The following is a 21,414-nucleotide window of genomic DNA, read 5'->3' on the forward strand; positions in this document are numbered from 1 at the left end:
AGGCGACGGCACTTACACTTTTAGTTGATTAGTTGATTTCTCCGCATTTTAATATGCCTCTGGACATAGATGCCGATGCTTTTTTTTTTAGGTCGAGTAGAATTTGCAATCTCTGACCTAGTTTGTTTGCTGGCATCCTTGGCTACAATACGCTGTGTTTCCCGCCAAATGGCAACCCGGGGTGTCGAAATACTATTGGGTGAATTGGCAGAGGGCGGGATCACACAGACCAAAACAAAAACAGACATTCCGACACGGAGCGCATATTTCAAACTGGAATAACGTTGTTTTTCTAAGAAACAACTATGTGAACTTAGAATGTTTCCTAAATATCTGCAAACATATTATGGTATTTTTGTGCTTTAGTACAGTCAAAAGGTTATACATACTGTCACAATCCTCAGTCTCCAGTCCAGTCCCTACATTTCCCATAAATCCCTCCTGGGTCACACCTGCCCACGCCTGCCAACATTCGCCCTCACCAGCTCCACTCCATTTCAGCAGTCAAACCCCAGTTTGTGTCTAGTCTTATTGTTCAAACCTGAACCACTTACCTGTACGATTCACCCTTCCTCAGCTGTGTGCCTTCAGCTTCATCCACCCGGTCCACCATTTCCAACACTCTGCATCTGCTACAGATAAGACCGTTATCCTCTGCCATTCCTTCTACCCCTTATGGAACGAAAATATATTTCCCAAATATGAATAATCAATATATTAAATGGTTTAACAGTATATTTGAAAATATAGAATAATATATTGTGTTAATATATGACAATATATTGAATAATACATAAGGAATTGCCGCTTTTCCTATATTGAAAAATATGCGACAATATATTCACTAATATATCCTAATATATGTAATGTTATATTCAGTAATAAACATCGTAATATATAGATGTATATGTGATCAGATATGGTTCTGATGTATAATATATTGCAGATATATTTACTCATGCAACATAAACATATATAATGTTATACATTTCTTATATTTTTTAAATTATTTACAGTATAAATGTTTCATATTTTCAAGCTAGTTGACAACAGCACAAGCACACCTGCATGTAATAAGGAATTTAACCAAGAGACTAACATTGTGCTGAGGAGTGCACAGTCATTACTTGTAAAATATAGTAAATATAGTCTTAATGGTATTTGACCAATTGTCAACTGAACCACAGGCTCTACTTTTCAGCACAATTGTAACCCCAAAAACTCACACCTACCAGAAAACCTTTAAAATAAAAAATAATAGAGCATTAAACACTAACAGATCTCTCCCCTATATTAATTTTGAGCAAAAGACATTAAATAACACTTAATTTTAACATTTGCTCTCCTTTAACAGTCAGAAGCAAAGCATGCTGGGAACTCGAAATCTGTTGTTACCCATTCCGTGAATGTGTGTGTACAGTATATGTGTGAACATACATTTACATTTTTATATGGGAACATGTCTGTGCAATATATGTACACAATAAAGGATAAAACTTTTTGAATATTACATGTAATGCTATTTTTGTCTTCATTTATAAATATTTAATATTCATTAAAGGGCACCTATTATGGCCCTTTTTACAAGATGTAATATTGGTCTTGGCTGTCCCCAGAATGTATTTGTGAAGTTTCAGCACAAAATACCCCCCAGTTAATTTATTATAACCATTTGAATGTGTATTTTTTGGGGCCTGTTTTGAAACAAGCTGTTTTGAGGCAGACGACCTTATATGCAAATTAGCTGCTAATCCCCACCCTGCCGCTGGATGTGGGCGTAACTTGCATAACTATGGCAATTAACAGTCGGTAGAACCATAATGGCCGAGAGTGATAGACCCGCAATTGTGTATAGCATTCGGCCGTATGTTTGAACCAGAGTCCGACCCAGATGATGAAGACACTCCGGCTGAAGAAACACGATCGAGAATGTACCAGGATGTCTCGGAATGGTTATTTGATACATTTATGAACTCATTGCGTTGTCATCGCTGTGCAACACACACAGACACACACAAACTGTGATAACGTTGACGCATTAATTAATTTTGTAGCAAGACCTGCTTTGAATTGACCGCCGTTCAAAAAACAGTCACTCTCAAATGATTTGAGCAAACATAAACGTACTTCGGGAGTGTAAGAGGCGCATTTCCTTCATAAATAAAATCCACCCACTGCGTTTTCAGTGGCTCTGATGTCGGAAGCAAGTGCAAACAACTATGCGAAGTATTACAGCCCACAACAAAACACTTTTTTTTCTTAGGAGGCATTTTCTAGAAGGCAGCACAAATCTTCAGAACAGCGGTCCGGCTGTCGTTGAAACAACAATGGAGGATCAGATCACGGAGGGAGGTACCAACCACCAACCACACTGTCAATCAAACCCCTTTCCCATGTTCTACGTCACAAAAAGCTGAATCTTAGAACAGCTCATTCTGAGAGAGTGCATATGAATTATTGAGATTGTAAAAAAAAACACTGGGTGCATTTTTATCATTCTAGGGTGGTTTTGCTCACACACTGCCAACACACATTTATGTTCAAACAGCATGTAAAAGTGAATTTTGCATAATAGGTGCCCTTTAATATATAGCCATACATGGGCAATACATATATTGCAGTATATTGAAAAATATAAGCACTCATTTCCCATATATGGAAATGCAATATATCGCATTAAATTTTGCAGTACATTCCCATATATTTTTGTTCCATAAGGGACACCCCATTTCTCAGTTTCTCACCTGCTTACTTCAATTGTCTGCTAAACCTGCAAATAAACTTGCTATTTGTTACCTGTATTGCATCCTTCATTCAGCCTGTTTTGAAGTGTGCATCAAGTGTATCCTTCGTGTCCTCCAATCACCCACAATCCTTTGCACACATTCGAAGAATGAACAGAAAATGAATCGGCATCAAGTTTGTCCAATTTTACAATGTAATGCAAGACAAAATTATTGATGATAAAAGCATCATGTTTTCTTCTGTTTTGTTGTAAATTAATTACATAATGCTGAACTGTGCATAATCACTGGAGACAACAGATGGTTGTCATTACCTGTATTGCATTAATAGAAAGGCAGTTAATATGAAGTTTTTTTTTCATATATATAAAGTATATTCAAATTTGAATACAGTAGTTTTCTACGGTCTACGGTTTTCTTTGGAGTAAAACTATGCAGGAAAGTGTTCCTTGAGGGCAGGAGTTTAGAACCCTTGTGGTAGACGCTGCATGAAGATTAATTGTAATTGACACTTATATGAAAACATGATCAAAATGTTAAAACAATAAATATAAAATTTAGGCTCTGCCCTGCTTTAAAGAACAAGACAGAAAATGCATGTGAATGCATGCAGTGACAGAAGGTGAATGAAACAATGTTCAAGTGAAACATTTGTTCTAAAACATGCCGTTCTCACATTTGCTATTCACACCTTCTCTTTTTCTGCTTTTACTTTTTTAATTGACTTTTCCACAAAGTTTGTCATATTACCATATTTTTTACTTGTAGCTACATTTGATTTACCCCCCATTACTAATCTCTCCCATTTTGCATTAGTGTAAAAGTTTAATATTGTTTGTCTGACAAGACTTTTATCTCAAAACAGTTTCAAAAGGCGAGCAGAGCCTTAAAGGCTGTTATGAATACATTTATCAAAAGCATTAGAGCTTGAGTCACATCGTTTATTCTCTGGTCATTTATGGTTGATATGCACAACCATTATTTACTTTCGAATCATTTAGATATTAATGCTAAATAAACACTTTATTCTAAACCCAGAAAAACTTTAATTGCATCCTGGTATCATCAATATTTTACTTTATTTGTGGTGCCATTGCATCTGATAGACCTTTGTAGATCTGAGAGACAAATAAATTAATCTTTTCTGAATCAGCTCAGGGAAAAAGAAATATGAAATTTCAAATGATAACTGAGCTTTTAATTAATCATTAAACAGAGAAAACTGCTGGGATGAAATATTGTTTGTATTTTTCTGAGATACTGTGGCTAGTCTACAAATTGGCAAACAAGATTTTTTGGTTAAGCTTTTCTACAAATGTGAGATGAAATTGGTGGCCATCAAGCTCAACAGCTTTGAACTTTCTGTTTCTATCATAAACTATACGCAAGTTATTTGTTTATTTTTGCTTCAAACCCTGTGGCACTCTAACAAAGAGGCTATATATAAACTAGGACTTCATATAGTTGTTTTTTCACCACAAGACTAAAAAATCCAATCCAAAAAATATATTTTTTAATATAATTGCACTTGTTAAGCTGATCGAACATGTTTATTTAGTAAAAGAACCTCATGCAAAAATAGTGAAAGATGTTTATGTCTAATAGCTCTGTTATTAGTCTTTTTATCTGAAAAGTTTGGAAAGTAACCTATGGAGTTTTTTTTTGTTCATCTGTTTTTTTTACCATTATTATTATTATTATTTTCTTTCTGTATTTAAATGTTCCAAATAAAGATATCAATCAATCAATCAATCAATCAATCTGATGTTAAAACTCTTGCTGGACAAAGTCATGCTTTATTTTAAAAGCTTAATGGAAGGAATTGCCCAGAGACACCAATAAAGTCTGTTTTTTTTTTTTTTTTTTTTAATTTAAACATGTGGAACAATAACATGGAAGATTTGCACTCAGAGTATAGATAATAGATAACATTTAAAAAAAAGGGCACATTGCATCTCCCAATGACCAATGTAATCAACGTTGTCATTTAGTTCGCAGAGTCTGCCAGAAAAGTTACAAGGGCGTCAATGATAGCACTTTTACAATTGTTCAAAAGCAAAAAATCAATCCTCTGGTTTCTCAATCAAGTATTTGACACACACACACACGCACGCACGCGCGCGCACGCACACACACACACACACACACACTCAACTCCTTTATTGTTATTATTCATGCAACTCGAATAATCTGGTTATGTTTATCTGTTTCTTGCCAGACAGGACGTATCAATGTGAACGAAATGGCAGGCGACTCTGACGATACAAGCTTGTGTATTTCTTACCGGCTTGTCTCAGGAAATCAGCCTTATCAGTCTTGCCCAAGCTGTTATACAGCAGAATAATTTTACAGCTGGCCGAGAAAGCCTTGGCGACCCTGGATCGTGTGCTGTGCAGGCAAATTTTAACCTTGGTGTCCCTTATCAAATTAGAACTGCCTTTTGTTTACTACCGGCTGACAGAAAGCCATATTTGTGATGGGTCTTTTTCTCTGGGTGAGGCCAAGTCGCTGATGGATAATTTATGATTTATGTATATGTGGCAAAACACACTGCTATTTGTACAGCGCTGACATGAAACCATACAGACCATGAGATATTTGTTTTGTTGATAAAGTAAGGTGTGAGGGCTGTGCTGTGTGGAAGTCCAGTTATACATGATTACAGGTTGATCAGTTGCCTTAGACATTGGATTATTATGCACATATATTTGACTTTTGAATGCTGTGGTTGACCAATCTGAATAGAGTATTTCAGAGAGCCGTGCAAAAAAATCATCAATTATCTATCTATCTATCTATCTATCTATCTATCTATCTATCTATCTATCTATCTATCTATCTAGTCTGTGTGTCTGTCTGTCAGTCATCGCATTCTGGATGACGACCTCAATGGGTGGTGTACAATCCACCTCTAGATGTCGCTGTGACAAACATCACACAGTATTCTGGAGCTCAAGCGCTTTCTTCGGCACTCGTTGATTGTACACCCATGTGGACTGGACGCATGCTGCTGGATACCCATTCACAGAGTGAGTACGCGAGATACACGCTGTATCTAGTAACCTAGCGAGCTGACTACCTAGACAGCGATGTTATGCGCGTTTGATGCCCCCCCCAAACAACTTTTTTTCTACTCAAACGCTGAACGCGCATAGGTCTGCTGTTTAGGTAAGTTAGTCTGCTCTCTAGGTTTTGAGACAGAGCCAAATGTCAAGTGTTCAGTAAGTGCTTTGTCGCTGTGGGTTCCCTCGCTGTACAGTTTGATGGCTTGTTTATCTTCTCCATCACTTTTATGGACGGATTATTTCTCATAGTTCATCCTCCGTGTGTATTAATCTTCGTGATGTAATAATTTATTTACGATATTCTCTTGAGGTTTGCTTTAAACTCGCCCTGCAAAATGTATTAAGTAGGCTAGTGAGCTTTGCTAAAGATTTGAGTGAAATCGTGCCAGAGCTGAAAGCTGTAGATAATGATATTTGATTTTCATTAAAAATACATTCTGTCCCTGAAGAAGCACTTGTGTGATTTACTTGTGCACATAATGAGGGAGTTATTAAAGTTTGTAAACTGTAAATTATTTGGGCACTCAACCTTAGAATGAACTCTGGCTCTTCTTTAAAGTACAACAAGAACTGATGTCAAGCAGAGAATTTCCCCAGACTAAGTCAGGGAGCCTTGAAATTTCATTCAATAGAAGTAATTACAAAAACACCCAGAGGGAAAAAAACGACACAACAAGGGCCAAATTAATTAAAAACACAATAGAGGAAAGAAAGAACTTACTTTAGCCGTTGACAAGGCAGATTTTTTAAGTGTACTGGCAGTCTTGTTTTTAAAGTAAAAATAAAAAAACTCCTCAACCTTGGTCTTTTACTGTGTTGTGATAAAGATAATTGTGAGGCGTTTACCCCTCAGAATCACCTAGTTAACAATTTAATAGTGGTAATTATAGTAATTGCCTCTATTTCACACATAACATCTTTGTAATTCTCAAAAGCAACTAATACAATAAGCACAGACGTGTAACTTTCTTCTCTGGAACACAAATGCAGAAATTTTAAAGTATTGGACTGGTCACTCTTTTTCCACTGAGTTACAATCAATGGGAACTTGCAAGGTTTTCCAGATTCAAAAATGATAAAAAAATCTAATTTAAGTAGTAGACTATGACTTCTTAGTCTATGCTTCTATGCCATAATCTAAGCTTTTTGAGTCAAGTGATAATGTAGCTTTGTGAGAGGAACCGACTAAAATTTAATTCGCTAATTGATCATTTTCCACTGCAACTGTTTATTGAGGCAGGGAGTCGAACTTGAGAGTCAGACAAGTCAGATTTATGAATTAATTATTCAGACTGGTTTTGTGGACTCAATCAACTGATTCATTGTATGTCTGCTTGCACCAATTTTCACCTGTCGGAATGAATCTAAAGCAAATTTCAGATTCTAAAAGTTCTGTTTATGAACCCTAAAAAAGTATGGTTCACATATCCGTTTACATGTATTGTACATGCATTCTGAAAATAATTTTGTCTTGATGACATACTGTCTAAATGGTATATTCAGTCTCCTCCACTAAGCAGTATATACACATTCGAGGCAAAACGTATTTTTTAATCCAATTGAGAAAATGTTTATTGTATTATTTCAGGTCTACACCTCCCCCTTTCAATCAAATAGAAATTTAATTTGGATTTGGATCGATTGACGTGTTTATATCAAGACTTTTCACTCCAATTGAGCCATCAGTCCAATTATAAATAGTTTACTTGCATACATGTAAACAGCCATTTATTAATAAGACTTAAAGGAATAGTTCACCAAAATTTTTTTAAACCATCCTAGGTGTGTATGACTTTCTTCTTTCAGCCGAACACAATCAGTTATATTAAATAGTGCCCCAGTTTTTGAAGCTCCCAAAAGCACATCCGTCCATCATAATAGTAATCCATGTGACTCCAGTGGGTTAATAAATGTAATGGCAATTACTACTGACTTCTGGCAATGGCTGTACGTGCGTTCACAAGATAGTGGAGTTCTGTCGGAAGGGTGACCTCTGACCGCTTCGCTTCAGAAGGCATTTATTAACCCTGTTGTATGGATTACTTTTATGATGGATGGATGCGGTTTTTAGAGCTTCGAAAACTCAGGTACTATTCAATGCCGTTACAAAGCTGGGAAGAGCCAGGATATTTTTAAATATAACTCTGAAAAAAGAAAGTCATTTACACCTAGGATGGCATACTTTTCATTTTTGGGTGAACCATTCCTTTAAATTCTTCACTCAATACTGGCTTCACGTGACTTCAGGACTATTAGGCTATAATAAAGTGCATGAGTCATATGAACCAATTTTATGGGACAATTATGGGGGTTTTGCATCCTTTTTTGAAGCGGGTAAAAAAATTACCATGACGATTATTTAAACTGTCTCTTTTTTGTTCCACTAAAGAAAGACATACGGGTTTTATTGGACATGAGGGTAAATAAATAATGGCAAAATAATACAATAAATTATGAGTTTTCATTTTTGGGTGCACTGCTCCTTTAAAGGAATAGTTCACTTCAAAATGGAAATTCTGTCATCAATTTACTCACCCTCAAGTTTTTTTAAACCTGTGTGAATTTCTTTTTTGTGCTGAACACAAAGGAATATATTTTGAAGAATGTTGGTAACCAGACAGTTGATTGACCCCATTGACTTCCATAGTAGGAAAAAAATAATTGATGGAGGAAGTCATCAAGTGTTTGGTTACCCATATTTTTAAAAATATATTATTTTGTGTTCAGCACAAGAAAGAAATTCATACAGGTTTGAAACAATTTGAGGGTGAGTAAATGATGACAGAATTTTAATTTTGAAGTGAACTATTCCTTTAAGGTTCAACTGCTTGAGTTTGAGTTTCTGTTGCAATGTCTTTTTGACAGCACTCTACTTTCATCGATAGTTTTGTGGGTGTCAGGTTGGAGTAGCCCCTTTTAGTTGCTATGTTGATCCATTTTGGCAGAGTGTTAGGGATGCACCTCTCTCCCTTCATTGATCTGTTAGTCTCAGCGGGATTGATCCAAGTAATGACATTTTGCTCTGTGTGTTGAGTAAATAATTAAATATTTATCTTGCATATAAAGCTCAAAGTGTTGTCCTCTCAACCAGTGCTTTCATAATCAGCCAGGATAAGATATCTGCTTCTGGACAGAATACAACAATCAATTAAATTCTTTTTCTGGTCATGAAGCTTGAAACTTTTCAACTGATCATTTAAATGAGATGTTCTTCAAAACTTTAGCCATTTGATTGTGAAAAATAAGAACACTTTAACATACTTTTAAAAAGAGTACTTATTATGGAAATAATATATTTAAGTGCAAAGTAATGTTTTCGAACAGTCATGTTAATTTCAATTATATTAAAAATAATAGATGTAATATTATATGATTATAAAGTCCTAATGAATGTACTCAAACATGTATGGTATACTAAATATACTTAAATGCAATTTCTAATGAAACTTATAAGTCATGTATATTTAATTGCTCATTTGTAATAATGAAGTTGAAATGCATCATTAAATATAATAAAATATAACTTCGAACAACACACTTCAGTTAAAATTATAATACTTTACATGTGCTTTACGTGAATCAATGGAAGATTATTAGCTAAAATAATGTACTTTAAAGTAATACTTTTAATTGGACTTTATTACAAAGTGCATGGCAAAGTGGCAAACCATTAAGTGCATTTCTCAAAACTATTCGGACAAACAGCACCACACAATGGATTACCTGCAAAATCCTGTAGCTTATTCAAAATCCTTAGTTCATCTCTCAAAAGTAAGTTTTTATGTCAATGAACATATCAGTGCTATCAGAATGACAAGTGTCATTGTTCACAAGCAAGATAGCTTAATCATGTTGTCAATATAATAGTGTACTCTGTCAGTATTTTCAGTTGGAAACTACGGCCTTGATTTGGATGACAATGACTGAAAATGACCTAGACTGCACTGTATCTGAATGCCAATATACATTTCAGCAGTAAATTTACACATTACTCAATATGGGATATTGATTACAAGAAATTTTTACTGTTGGTCTGTCAACACATTACAGTACAATGTCATTGTGATATAAAGAAAAAGACATAGATTGTAATATAAAGACTATACATTATGTCAAGTATATTTATTATGTAAAATGCATGTGGACTACTGTAATAAATTCAGTATATACATACAGTATTACAGTATAGTGAACATTCTCTAGCCTATTTCATCAGAAACATGTCTACAATCTTGGTCTGTTCTATCTCTTCCACTGTTTTGCCTCCGTACCCTTCCACCAGTCATCCTTACTCCTCTTCTTCTTCCCGACCTGTTGACCCTGTTTGTTTCCCTGTTCTTCTTCCATTGTCAGAATTTGCTCTGTCTATACATGCTTGCCAAATGAAGCTTCATGAGAACTTTTGAAGCTGTTTTAGAGAACTGGTTGATCATTGGTCATAGCCCTGCACATCATCTAGCCCTTTACATTTCCCTTCATTAGTGATATTCAGAATTCATCTTCGCAATTCATCAATTTAGGACACATTTACAAACAAAAATCTAATAGGAATGTATAGAAAATATGCTTGACAGTCTATGACAACTAGTTGAACTATTTTGTATTTAATGAATAATGCAATGAACTAATGCCTAGGTTTTGAGGGGTTAGACTATTAAACAGGAAACCAGTATAATACATTTTGATCAACATGACACAAGCAATTGATAATGTATGGAACAACAGACAATTGTTCATAATCTATTGCATGAATGTACCAAAGCTTTTGCAATTTGTTCAAAAGAATGAAAAAATGCTTTTATGATGTGTACAAGTGACTAGATGGGTTGCACAAGACATTTTGAGAATTTCAGTTGTATCTGAGAAATGCAACAAAGCGATTGAGATAAACTGTGTATTATGAAACAGTTGTAAAGTGTACTCTCTATTAAAGCACAAGTACACTTTTATTAAAGATTTTGCACATTTTATTAAGGTTCTTTTCTGAAACAATTAAAATAGACTAACATTTAATTATCATTATCCACTTAAGGGATTCATTCAAAAACACTCATTCATTCAGGAATTAAACAGTGTTGCTAGGAGGCATGCAACGTTTGATTCTGTTTTGGCTTTATTATAATAAGCAAAAGTTCAAATGTAACTGCCAATATTGTGCCTAAAATGTTACCCATGTTAAAAAGTTACTCATGTTAGCTTTTGTTTATTGAGCAAAATCACACATGGAAATGTGTACTGTTGTCTTCTCTTTTCTAGTTCCTGATCAGAATAATCTGCTGTGCAGACCAGTTATCTGGCTATGTGAGACTACCATGAGCTAAACTAGTAACACATTACATGAGTAGAGCATAGGTAAGTTAGATATGAAAAGTTAGTATTCACAGGACCGAGAGTTCATGTAGGCAAGACCGTGAAAGAAGGTGAGCGATGGAACATTTATTCCATTTCTGTTTTTATCTTGTATTTTAGACGTTAAATTGTCTATTGTGTTTTATTTTTCAGTGTATTACTTTATCTGTCATAAATAGAAACCTGTTGTTTTGATTAGAACATCTAATTTGCCAGATCTCCGCTCTACAGAAATGAAGACATTTTTGTGTTGTCTTTTAATATGTTTTTATTTGTTTTCTTCTTCAGTTGATGAGTCCAGCTTATTATAAACACGACCATGGATGAATTCGCTCCATTAGATTGCCTTTTGCCTTCAGGTAATTATTCATTTGAAATCCATTTACATGTCTGAATGTATTTATTCTTACCCATGCATGCATTTACACTTTGTCCAGAAGAACATAAACAGTTAATAAATATATCACAGAAGTTCAACGCAGCTACTTACAATTTGCCACTTTGCATGTTCACAGTTATTATAATGTGCTATGTCTTACACATTATAACTGAATTTTAATGAAAATGTGATTAATTCACTATGGCTGAGAAAAAGATTTTCAAATAAATGAAATGGTTTCCTGTGTCCATAATTTTTATGCTTCTCCAGTGTTTATTCAGGTGTAATAATCTTTTAGTAATGCACAGATAAGACTACACCAACAGTCATATTGATAAAGACTTTTTTTTTCTCCATATTTTATCACACAGTGTTGGTTTCTGGGTGTGTTTTTATTAGATCTGCACATTTATTATTGGTTCTAAGAATAGATGAACCTGAAACTGTTTTAAACTGCTGTTTTCTTGAGCAAAAATCAGGAACTATTAAAACAAGCCAAATTAACACAGTGATTTATTTCCAAGTTCAGGCAATGCTGGATCTGGCTGTTTAATTTTTTGCTTTTTAACGGCAGTTTGACAGTCAGCTAATGAAAAGTTAACTTTTTGCAGAGCCCCACCCCCACATGCAATAACTGGACAAAACAGCCCCATTTAATCTGAGAGCAGTCTACAGCCAAATAATAGATCGTTCTGGAGGATTTTTTTATTCATAATTATATCCCTCTCTGGGTAGGTGCCCCATAAATACATGACCAGAAAGTAAGTAATCAGGTTCTAATGATTGGCCAAGAATTGCAGCCATACTTTCAATATGTCTGAGATCGCCTGTGGTCATTACAGTAATGAATGCATTCTCAACGACTGACATCAACTTATGTCTGGTTCCCTGCAAGTTTTTGCTGGTAAAGTGGTGAAGGTGGTCAAATTCACTAGATTGTACAGCTTTTGTGCCGTATTTTAAAACCTGTCTTATTCACAGACCGCATACAATGCTTTTTAAAGAGACTGAAAAGGCATTGTGCTGCGCTGTGAGAATTCCTAAAACATGCTCTCTAAACGTTAGTTTCAGCCATTCTTACTGTAGTTAGAATACATTTTAGAAATGTTAAGAGGGGTTTCGGCTGTAGACTGCAGTGCAGTGGTGTTATTATTATTACAGTATTATTATTATTGTAGGATTACGTTTTTTATATGCTTTTGTTATTTTTATAAAAAAATATATATTTTAAAGTTTGTGATATTTACATTTATTTTTAATATATGGATTTCAGTTTTAGATATTTTAGTATTTCAATTTAAACTTATTTTATTTCAGTTGGTTTCCACGGCAACATTTTTAATTGTCAGTTTTTAGTTTTTCAATTTAAACTTTATCCATCTAATATTTATATTTAATAAATATGGGATGAAATAATACTGTTGCAGTGGTGGAGTGCGAATGCCTGAAGAGGACTAGCATTATTACAGTCCGTGCATATAGTCTATAGGCAAGTCAATATTCTGATCATATTTTTTTTTTCAAGCACATTTTATTCATTCCAAACCACATCAATCTTAATAACTATTACTTTTGTATATAATCATTTAGAAGTGATATGTAATTGTTAATGAGAGCTGAAAAATTATTAAGCAGGTTTTCTTTGGCATAATGGGCCAAAAGAAGATTTAACTCACACAAAGTCAAAAACTATTACAGTTTTTTACAATCGCTATGACAATTTTTTCAATACTTTTAACAAATTTCCTAAACTCTTAACACAGTTAGCACTACATCCGCATGTGTAAGCTATACTATTAACACATTTCTTGTTGCTTTAACACAAAATGCATACAATTAACACAAATTTAAAATGCTTGAACTTCTTTTACACACATGCTCAAACAAGACCAAAACATTGGATTTTTACTGGCAAATTTACCAATGCTTTAACACTGTATGTCAGAACAGAAAACACCATGTTCTAAACCTAACCCAGGCTAAAGTAAACAGCTGTTTATATTGTGAATTGAAACACAAATATATCCCCTGTATTTTATTCTATTGTTACTGAGAAACAGCTGACTGAATTATGCAAATATTTACATTTATTTTTATTTATTTTATTTATTGCAGCAATTCTGTCTCTGTCCTCGTTTTTTCATTTCAGTAACCACACATTCTATAAAGCACTCTGAGATGGGTCTTTTTTTGTTTAATTTCTGCAGCAAAAGACCTAAACCCAACAAAACAAAAATGTAGAGAGGCTTTAAAAGAAACTGCAGTGCAAAACACAATCTATGATCAATACAATATACTGTCTGTTGTATAAGGGCAGACCTGACACATATAAAATAAAGCCGTTTCTGTAATGCCATCTGATGTTAGTGTTTTTATGACATTGTGCTATGATTGACTAAATATCCTGTTGGACGAGAACATATGTTAGTGTTTTGAAAAATTATTTGATTTTGAGACATGTTTGCAGTGTTTTGGTAGACATAGTGTATTGTTGCTAGTGTATTATTGTATTTTGAAAATTAGTGTTGGAGTTTAGTTTACAATGTGTGATTTTGAGCATGAAATTAACTGTTTTGCCAATTGTGTGTTGTAGGTGTGTTGGTGCGTTAAGAGTTTAGGAAATTTGTTAAAAGTATTGAAAAAATTGTCATAGCGATTGTAAAAAAAACTGTAAATGCCCATGAGGAGGATGCAATACTATATAAATTGCTAAATTAAGGTATGACCATTGGACAAGAAATGCTAATTGAGGCAGCAGGGTCACAGAAAAGCAGCTCAAGAAGAAAAGATATTGACTACAAAACACTTTAAGTATTAAGGCAAAGAATTAGGTGTGAAACCATCAGGAACCCTAGTCTCCAGTGCCACCATTTTACAAAACTGCAACCTACTTGGAGTCTCCAGAAGTATAAGGTGTCAGTTTCTCAGAGACTTTGCTAAGGTAAGATTCTGAAATCCCTTACTAAGAATCACAAGCTGAAGTGTTGTGAAATGAAGACTGATTTTAAAAAAGACTTTATAGACAGATTGACAGTGACTCTTGAGGGACCAGCACCACTTCCTCTTGTACCACTGTTTGAAGAATTGATCTTCCTGAATCTGGCAGTGAGTTTTTGGAGTTAACCCTGAAAGGTCCGTCTTGCTCATTGTTAGTAGCAGTTCACACCGTGACTCCCTCGCCACCGCTGCTGTTGTCTGACTTGAACTGGTGCTAGTCCCTCAAGAGTCACTCTCAACCTATCTGTCCATACAACTTTTTTAAAAGTCAGTCTAAATCTATTTGATGACAATCAGCTTGTGATTCTTATTAAGTGTGTGTCATGTTTCAGGATTCCTTGCGTTAGCAAAATCTCAGAGAATCTGACACCTTGTACTTCTGGAGACTGCAGGTAGTTTGCAGTTGGAGACTAACGGAGGCACTAAGAATTAAAGAAATTAAGAGAGACTAAGAATTAAAGGTGAAGAATTTAGTGTGAAACTACCAGAAACTCTTAAAAGTCTTTTGCAGTTTACATGCATCTTTTATTCTCAACCTGGTTTTCTGTGCCCCAATGAACATTTCTTGTCCAATGGTCACATCTTAATTTTGCAATTTCTATAGTATTCCATCCTTCTCATGGGCATTTAATATTTTTTGACTTTTCAGTGTGAGTTCAATCTTTTTTTTCTTTTTTTTTTTTTAACTGTAAAAGAAATCCTGCTTAATAATTATGCAACTCAGAATATATGGTGTTTTCACTTCCTGCCCTCGTTAACAATTATATATCACTTCTAAATTATTATATTTAAAATTAATAGTAGTTATTAAAATTAACGTGGTTTGGAATTGGTAAAATGTGATTGGGAAAACTATATTTTTTAGAATATCAACTTATAATTTTGCAGGCACTGTATATCTGTCTTATTTTTTGAGATCAAGAAAAAAAAAAAATATATATATAATTTTTTTTTTTTTTTTGGAATCTCAACTTAAAAGTTGTTTTCTCTTGCTCATATAGTAGAGCTTATCTCTCCTGTACAGAACTGGTTTTAGTGTATACTTGCTGTGCATAATTTTCACACTGTTTTCACATAAGGTCCACATACTCAAGAGAGAAAAGAGTCACGAGAACAAAAATGCCCTGGAATAGATAGATGTGACTTTACACTTTTCTGATCTGTTCTATATAGCCCTTCAGTGAAATGAAGACTGAAGACATGGCCTAGATTTTTGAACTAATCGTAAAATACGCCATTCTTAAGTCTCAGCGTGTCCTTACGATCCTTTGATTCATACATATTCAATACATTTATGTTTAATGGATCTCTGTTTAGAATAAGAAATTGCGTTTCATGTCCAATTCATTCCAATTTGTGAACTAATCAAACCCAGCTTGTTTATGTGTTGAATTGCAAATTTGTTGTATCCTAATGAACAGCAAGCTTCTCAGCTAATTTGGTGTATGATAATTTCTGTGCATTTCAATTGATAATTCCCATAGAAGAATATTAAAATGTGGAAAACGTCCTTGGTGCCCTACTAAAAGTGCATGCTGTCAAAAATGCAATTTACAGGAAGAGGAGATCTGTGACTGAAATGTGAAAAACCGATTTTGTATAACTGATGCAAAATACAGATGTTGTCCTTTCGACACTGCCTTGGGTGTTGCGATAGCTCTCATTATTTTATACACTGTTTTCGCACCTCAGGACCTTGATATTTCCCCAGTCTGTTCCGCAAGATGTGTTCTGTTCACACTCACATCAGTACACTTGTGATTTATTCGGAGACAGTTTTGACACATACACTGTGTACTCCACTTGTCACATTTCCTCATCCTGTGATGTTGGTGATTCTTTTTTAACAATGTGCAGTTAAAATAATGCTCTAATGCTGACGTATGTCCTTAATCCTGCCAGCAGTTTGCCATGTAGAGACTTCAATTTTAGCATTGTGCTGAATGGAAAAACATTTGATTAGCTTCATGTTAGAATAACTAAAATTAAAAATGTGTGAGTAGCTTGGCTCTAAATTGTATTGCAATTAAATGTGTGAACCCATGCATTTTGTACTGTTTTTGTGCAATGAGAGGCCTTACAGAACATTATTTTGAAATATAAATAACACACAATTATAGAGTAACCAAATTTGGTTGTCTTATATAGTATTTCAGGCTGTATAGTTGGATCAATATGTGACCGGAAGTTTATTATATGTTAGAACTGTGGTTTAGTGGTTAGATGCACAGCTTTGGTGCTGTGAGTTTGAGTTGGGCAAACTATTGTTCTGAACCTGTTGGCACCTTTTCGTCCCATTATTTACTTTTATACACTTTTCTTGTCACTGCTTCTAAAAACCTTTAATTTATATAAAAATATAATGGAATTATAGGGGTTCGCCTCTAGCAAAAAATAAATAAGAAATTATATTTTACTACGAAAAATTAAGAATTTATTTCATAGTACTACCCCTTTCCCATTTTCATTCATTTATTTATTTGTTTGTTTATTTATTTATTTAATTATTCATTTATTTATTCATGTTCTTTATTGACTATAATTGATATTTATATCTGACTGACTGTAGTATCACTAAGAATGAAAGTGATATATATATATGTGTGTGTGTTATATAATATCTGTAAAATTAGCTGAAATTGATTTGTTAATATCACACAGTTTGCTTTAAATTGCTGCACATAAAGCACATCTAGCAGTTGTGAAAATGCATCATAATTTATGTTTAGGCAATTACCAAAGGCATTAGCTTGTATTATCACAGTTATTACTCTTGCTGTTTTCATTAGCTGCTTCTATTTATCTCAGCAGATTAAACCAAATAGGACAATGTGTTTTTCTCAGTGGCACACTGTAAACGAAAGAGGCTACATCATAACCACAGCATACTACTTAAATATTTCTGCCCATTAATGGTCACTTTTTGTGTTCTTTCACCAGGAAAACAGAGGATTTGCTTGGTTATCCTAAATCAACCGTTGGATGAGCGGTACTTCCATGTACTGTGGAGTAAAGGTATTGATTTTGTGATGAATATTTGACGCATCAGCCTTTGATTTGATGCTTGTCTGTACTTGTCTGGCTTGCTTGTGCAGTAGAGAATGGTGAGATATCTGGCACAGAACTCTCTGGATAAGGTCAGACAGACCTAATTGGTGAGATATAGAGGCACTGTATGCTATAAAGCCCCTATAACCCATAACGCATAAGTCATCTTTTTGATCCCCCACTGGATGATCTATGATTACATAACTTTTTTGTTTTCTGTTTGTCTTTATAGTGCTGTGTGCTTTAGTTTCAGGTACCTTTATTTGTTGATCCCAAACAATTTTCAATTGCAGCCTGATTTATAGCTCTTGTATTAAATTGTAGATCATGACTAGTTGTGTCTCGAATTATGTACTGTACTGTACTATACAATACGCACTTATATTATGCACTGCGTTCTCTCTTGTTGGAATTGTCGGTGTGAACCAGTGTTGTTATTGTTAACTAATGTTATTAAAATGGTTTTCGTTCATTGAAATAAACTTGATATTAAATAAAACATAAATATTAGATCTTAAAATAATTGGCAACAAATTGAAATAAAATAAGCTGAATCACTAAGATTACTACAACTGAAACTGAAAAAAATGAAAGCTGAATAGGAATAAAAAACACTAATTGAAATTGACAGGTCTGTAAAAAATTAGTAAAACCTTAAATAAAATTAAAATAATATATTAAAAATATTTTAAAAATTCATAAATATAAAGTAGCCTATATAAAATTACTAAAATAACACATGTGAACACACTACTCGCACTATTTATAATAAAAACTGGCATAGCATAATGCATAAATATGCAAATAGGAATGCACCTAAAATGATGTTTAAATCAGTCAATTAAAATTGTAATCTAATTAATTTCACGATATTCTAATTTATTATTAGTAAATAAAATTAAAAATACATTTATTAATGTATTTTTGCTGTGAAACTTCCTTAACTTAAGACTATTCATTACATTAGACATTACATTACTGAGGCAGATGACTAAATAATTGAAAAACATTTTTAGCTAAGGTTTAGGGGGCATGATTAATTGCATTAATTTTCATATTGCATTATGTTTTCATAATTAGATGGACTAATTTTGTGCATTCATTTGATTGCCCTAGTTTTTACGTCCAATATTTTTCACATGATTTTTAGGGCTAGCAAACCATTCAGCAGTAAAATAAGTCAAGAAAATGCTTTTCATTTGTTTTCTAAATTTTTATTCTATCATTTGATGTAGACTCTCCTCTTAAGACAGTTGCCGGTTTGGTTCTATGCGGCTGAGAGTTTAACTATATTGCATTAGTTTTTTTTTTTTCTTATTTTAAAACTCTTGATCATAATTGTGCATCAGAGCTGCTGTGCATGTTTCATGCAGCTTTGCTCTTCAGGCAAAGCAGGTGGGCGATGAGTGCGTTGCTGGGAGCAGGGTGAGCATATCCAGATGGTTTTCCTTGAGGGACCGGGGCAGGACGCTCCACCCCTCCTCCAGTGAGCCTCAGAAGTGCAGCCCTATGGGCCTGTGGCACAAGCAGCTCTCTATAGGGCTGGATGATCAAAGACTGCTCTTTGCAGATACCAACACATTTTTGGACTCTTTTCAAAACTGCCTTCAAAAGTTCACTTCTTTCTTAGTCCAGTAAGTTGTATAATTAGTACTGAATTTAGTACCGGAAATGCTTTGTGGAATTTACTAGTGGATTAGTAGATGCATGCTCAGACAGGCTTAGGCCCCATCCACACTACTGCGTTTTCGTTTAAAAACGGAGACCTTTTGCTACGTTTGCACCTCCCGTCCACACTAAAACGGGAAAAACGAAGACCCAAAACGGAGAAGTTTAGAAACGCTGCAGCTCCGTTTTTCGTTTTGAATCTCCGGAGGGCGTTTTAGTGTAGACGGGACAAAACGGAGGAGTTTAGAAACGATGACGTAGAAGGTCACGCTCGGCTCTATCATTGGGTGTCATCACCCATGACGTATCCTTCCCTGATTCGTCAGCCACCCATCACATGTCCCGTCACCGGAAGAAAACAAACAAAAACATCCTGGACTACGTAGCTGATGTTAGTGAGTGCAACATGGATAACGAATTACAAGCGTTACTGACTTTGATGTCTTTGTTAGCAGCTGTTGTGCAAGCAAATTCTGCATTTTACAATGCTATAACTGCCTACATGCGCCGGAGGCAAACTATTATTCGAGCGATCTATGACAATTCCCGTGTGCAGCGGCGGTCCATGAAAAGAAATCTCTGGTCTTCGACATTTTCTAATCTTTGCAGAGGTAGCTAACGTTACTTGCTTCCTCATCAAATCTGAGGAATAGTCCATCCGTTTCCTGTTTACACCGGCACGCGCATGCACAGTGTTGGAGAATGGTCACGTGATCCGAGTTTTCAGTCGTTTTAATGTGGACGGAGATCAATTCTAATACGCAGCTAAAACGCTGGTGTGGACGGAGATCGTTTTCGTTTTAATTCTCCGTTTTTAAATGAAAACGCAGTAGTGTGGACGGGGCCTTAGATGTCAGAGTAGCTGCCATGCTTAATTCAAAACTAACGAAAATAAGGCTGCGAGGAACGGAAATACAGTTTGTTCAATTTGTTGTAGTTTGTTACTGTGCGCCCATTATTGATTCTTTTGTAGTTCTGTTACTCACCACCTTGTTTTTGTTAGCATCAATATAAAAATGCCAGTTCCCTTTCAGTCGAGAACGTCAGACGTAGTCGACGGTCGACTGAATTGGGAGATCGCTAGAGAGCCTGTCTTCTTCGAGTACTATTGAACGAGCCAATGTAATTGGCGTGCGTGATTCGCATCACACACTCCGCCCCCGCGGCGCGGGTATAAATACGGAAGTGGATGCACGCACTAGTTGCCTTTCGCTTCGGAGCCGATCGTTTGATGTCTCTGAGAGTGCTGTTGTCTACAACGAGCGAGTGTGTCGGTGTTCTTCAGGAAGACTCTCCCAGTGCTGGTGTTCTACAGCGCGAGTGCAGCGGTGATCGCGAGCTTTGAGCTCTCAACTGCTGTTTTAACAGCAACAAATTTCTAAATGTTTGTGTGTGTTGATGGCTGGTTAGAGGGCGGAAAAGTGAGTGCTTCACTGTTTCAGTTCTCTGTTCAGTGTTGCCGCGGTCATTCCCCTGTGTGCTCCGGCACTGGTGACGGTCCTATTTTCTGAAAGAGCAACACGGGTGCGTTTGCGTCTTTTTCAAGATGTCATTCCGCCCGTGCGTTTCTGGGTGCGGTCGTTCCCTGTCTCTCTCTGATGGTCACAACTGTTGTGTCACGTGTTTGGGCTTACAGCACGCTGAGACAGCTTTTGTGGACAGCTCATGTTTTCACTGTGGGAACATGACTGTCGCAGTGTTGAGGGCGAGACTCGCCTTCGTTCGCGGAGAGCGAGTCCCCATTACCATACCCCACCCTCGGGTGCTGTGTGGGATGGGTGACCGGAGGATAGTGTTGGATGTCCCGCCCGGTAACCATTCCCTGTGGGCTCCTCACTCCTCCCTTCCACTGCAACCACTGGAGCCTCCTGTGTTGTCTGCTGGTCCATCTGTAATGGGTGGGCCAGCGATTTCACTCGGGGCTCCCCTGGAGGACAGGACGCCGATTGCAGCATCGGAGGGTGAGCTGACTTCTAGAGATGATGACTCGGCTGCATTGTCTCCCTCCGGGAGTTCAATGTTGCCCGAGCCGGATCCAGAATTATCAGCTATGCTGAAACGGGCCGCCGAGGCTGCCGGGCTCGAGTGGAACCTCCACCGTGTCCCGTTCAGTCTCGGTTGGAATCTGGAGTTTGGTATCTTGGGGCGGGCCGCGCTGGTTCTC

At 35.7% G+C, this 21,414-nt stretch overlaps 1 protein-coding gene across 3 annotated transcripts in view; it reads left to right on the plus strand.

The window, feature by feature from the left end:
- The first annotated feature begins 5,689 nt into the window (after window positions 1-5,689).
- The window catches only part of tpk1 (thiamin pyrophosphokinase 1), a 78,292-nt gene continuing 62,567 nt past the window's right edge, over window positions 5,690-21,414 (plus strand). The window contains exons 1-3 of one of the 3 annotated variants that reach the window (XM_077244534.1): window positions 5,690-5,773; window positions 11,447-11,517; window positions 17,475-17,549. In XM_077244534.1, coding sequence (XP_077100649.1) covers window positions 11,478-11,517; window positions 17,475-17,549 — 115 coding nt within the window. In that variant the 5' untranslated portion in view covers window positions 5,690-5,773; window positions 11,447-11,477. Of the gene's footprint in view, window positions 5,774-11,065; window positions 11,230-11,446; window positions 11,518-17,474; window positions 17,550-21,414 lie in introns of those variants that run through there. The other 2 variants (XM_077244536.1, XM_077244537.1) reach the window with 2 other exon arrangements.

The sequence above is a fragment of the Siphateles boraxobius genome, unplaced genomic scaffold, assembly GCF_051911475.1.
Source record: "Siphateles boraxobius isolate OS27281-9 unplaced genomic scaffold, OSU_SipBor_1 26, whole genome shotgun sequence".
Classification (NCBI taxonomy): domain Eukaryota; kingdom Metazoa; phylum Chordata; class Actinopteri; order Cypriniformes; family Leuciscidae; genus Siphateles; species Siphateles boraxobius.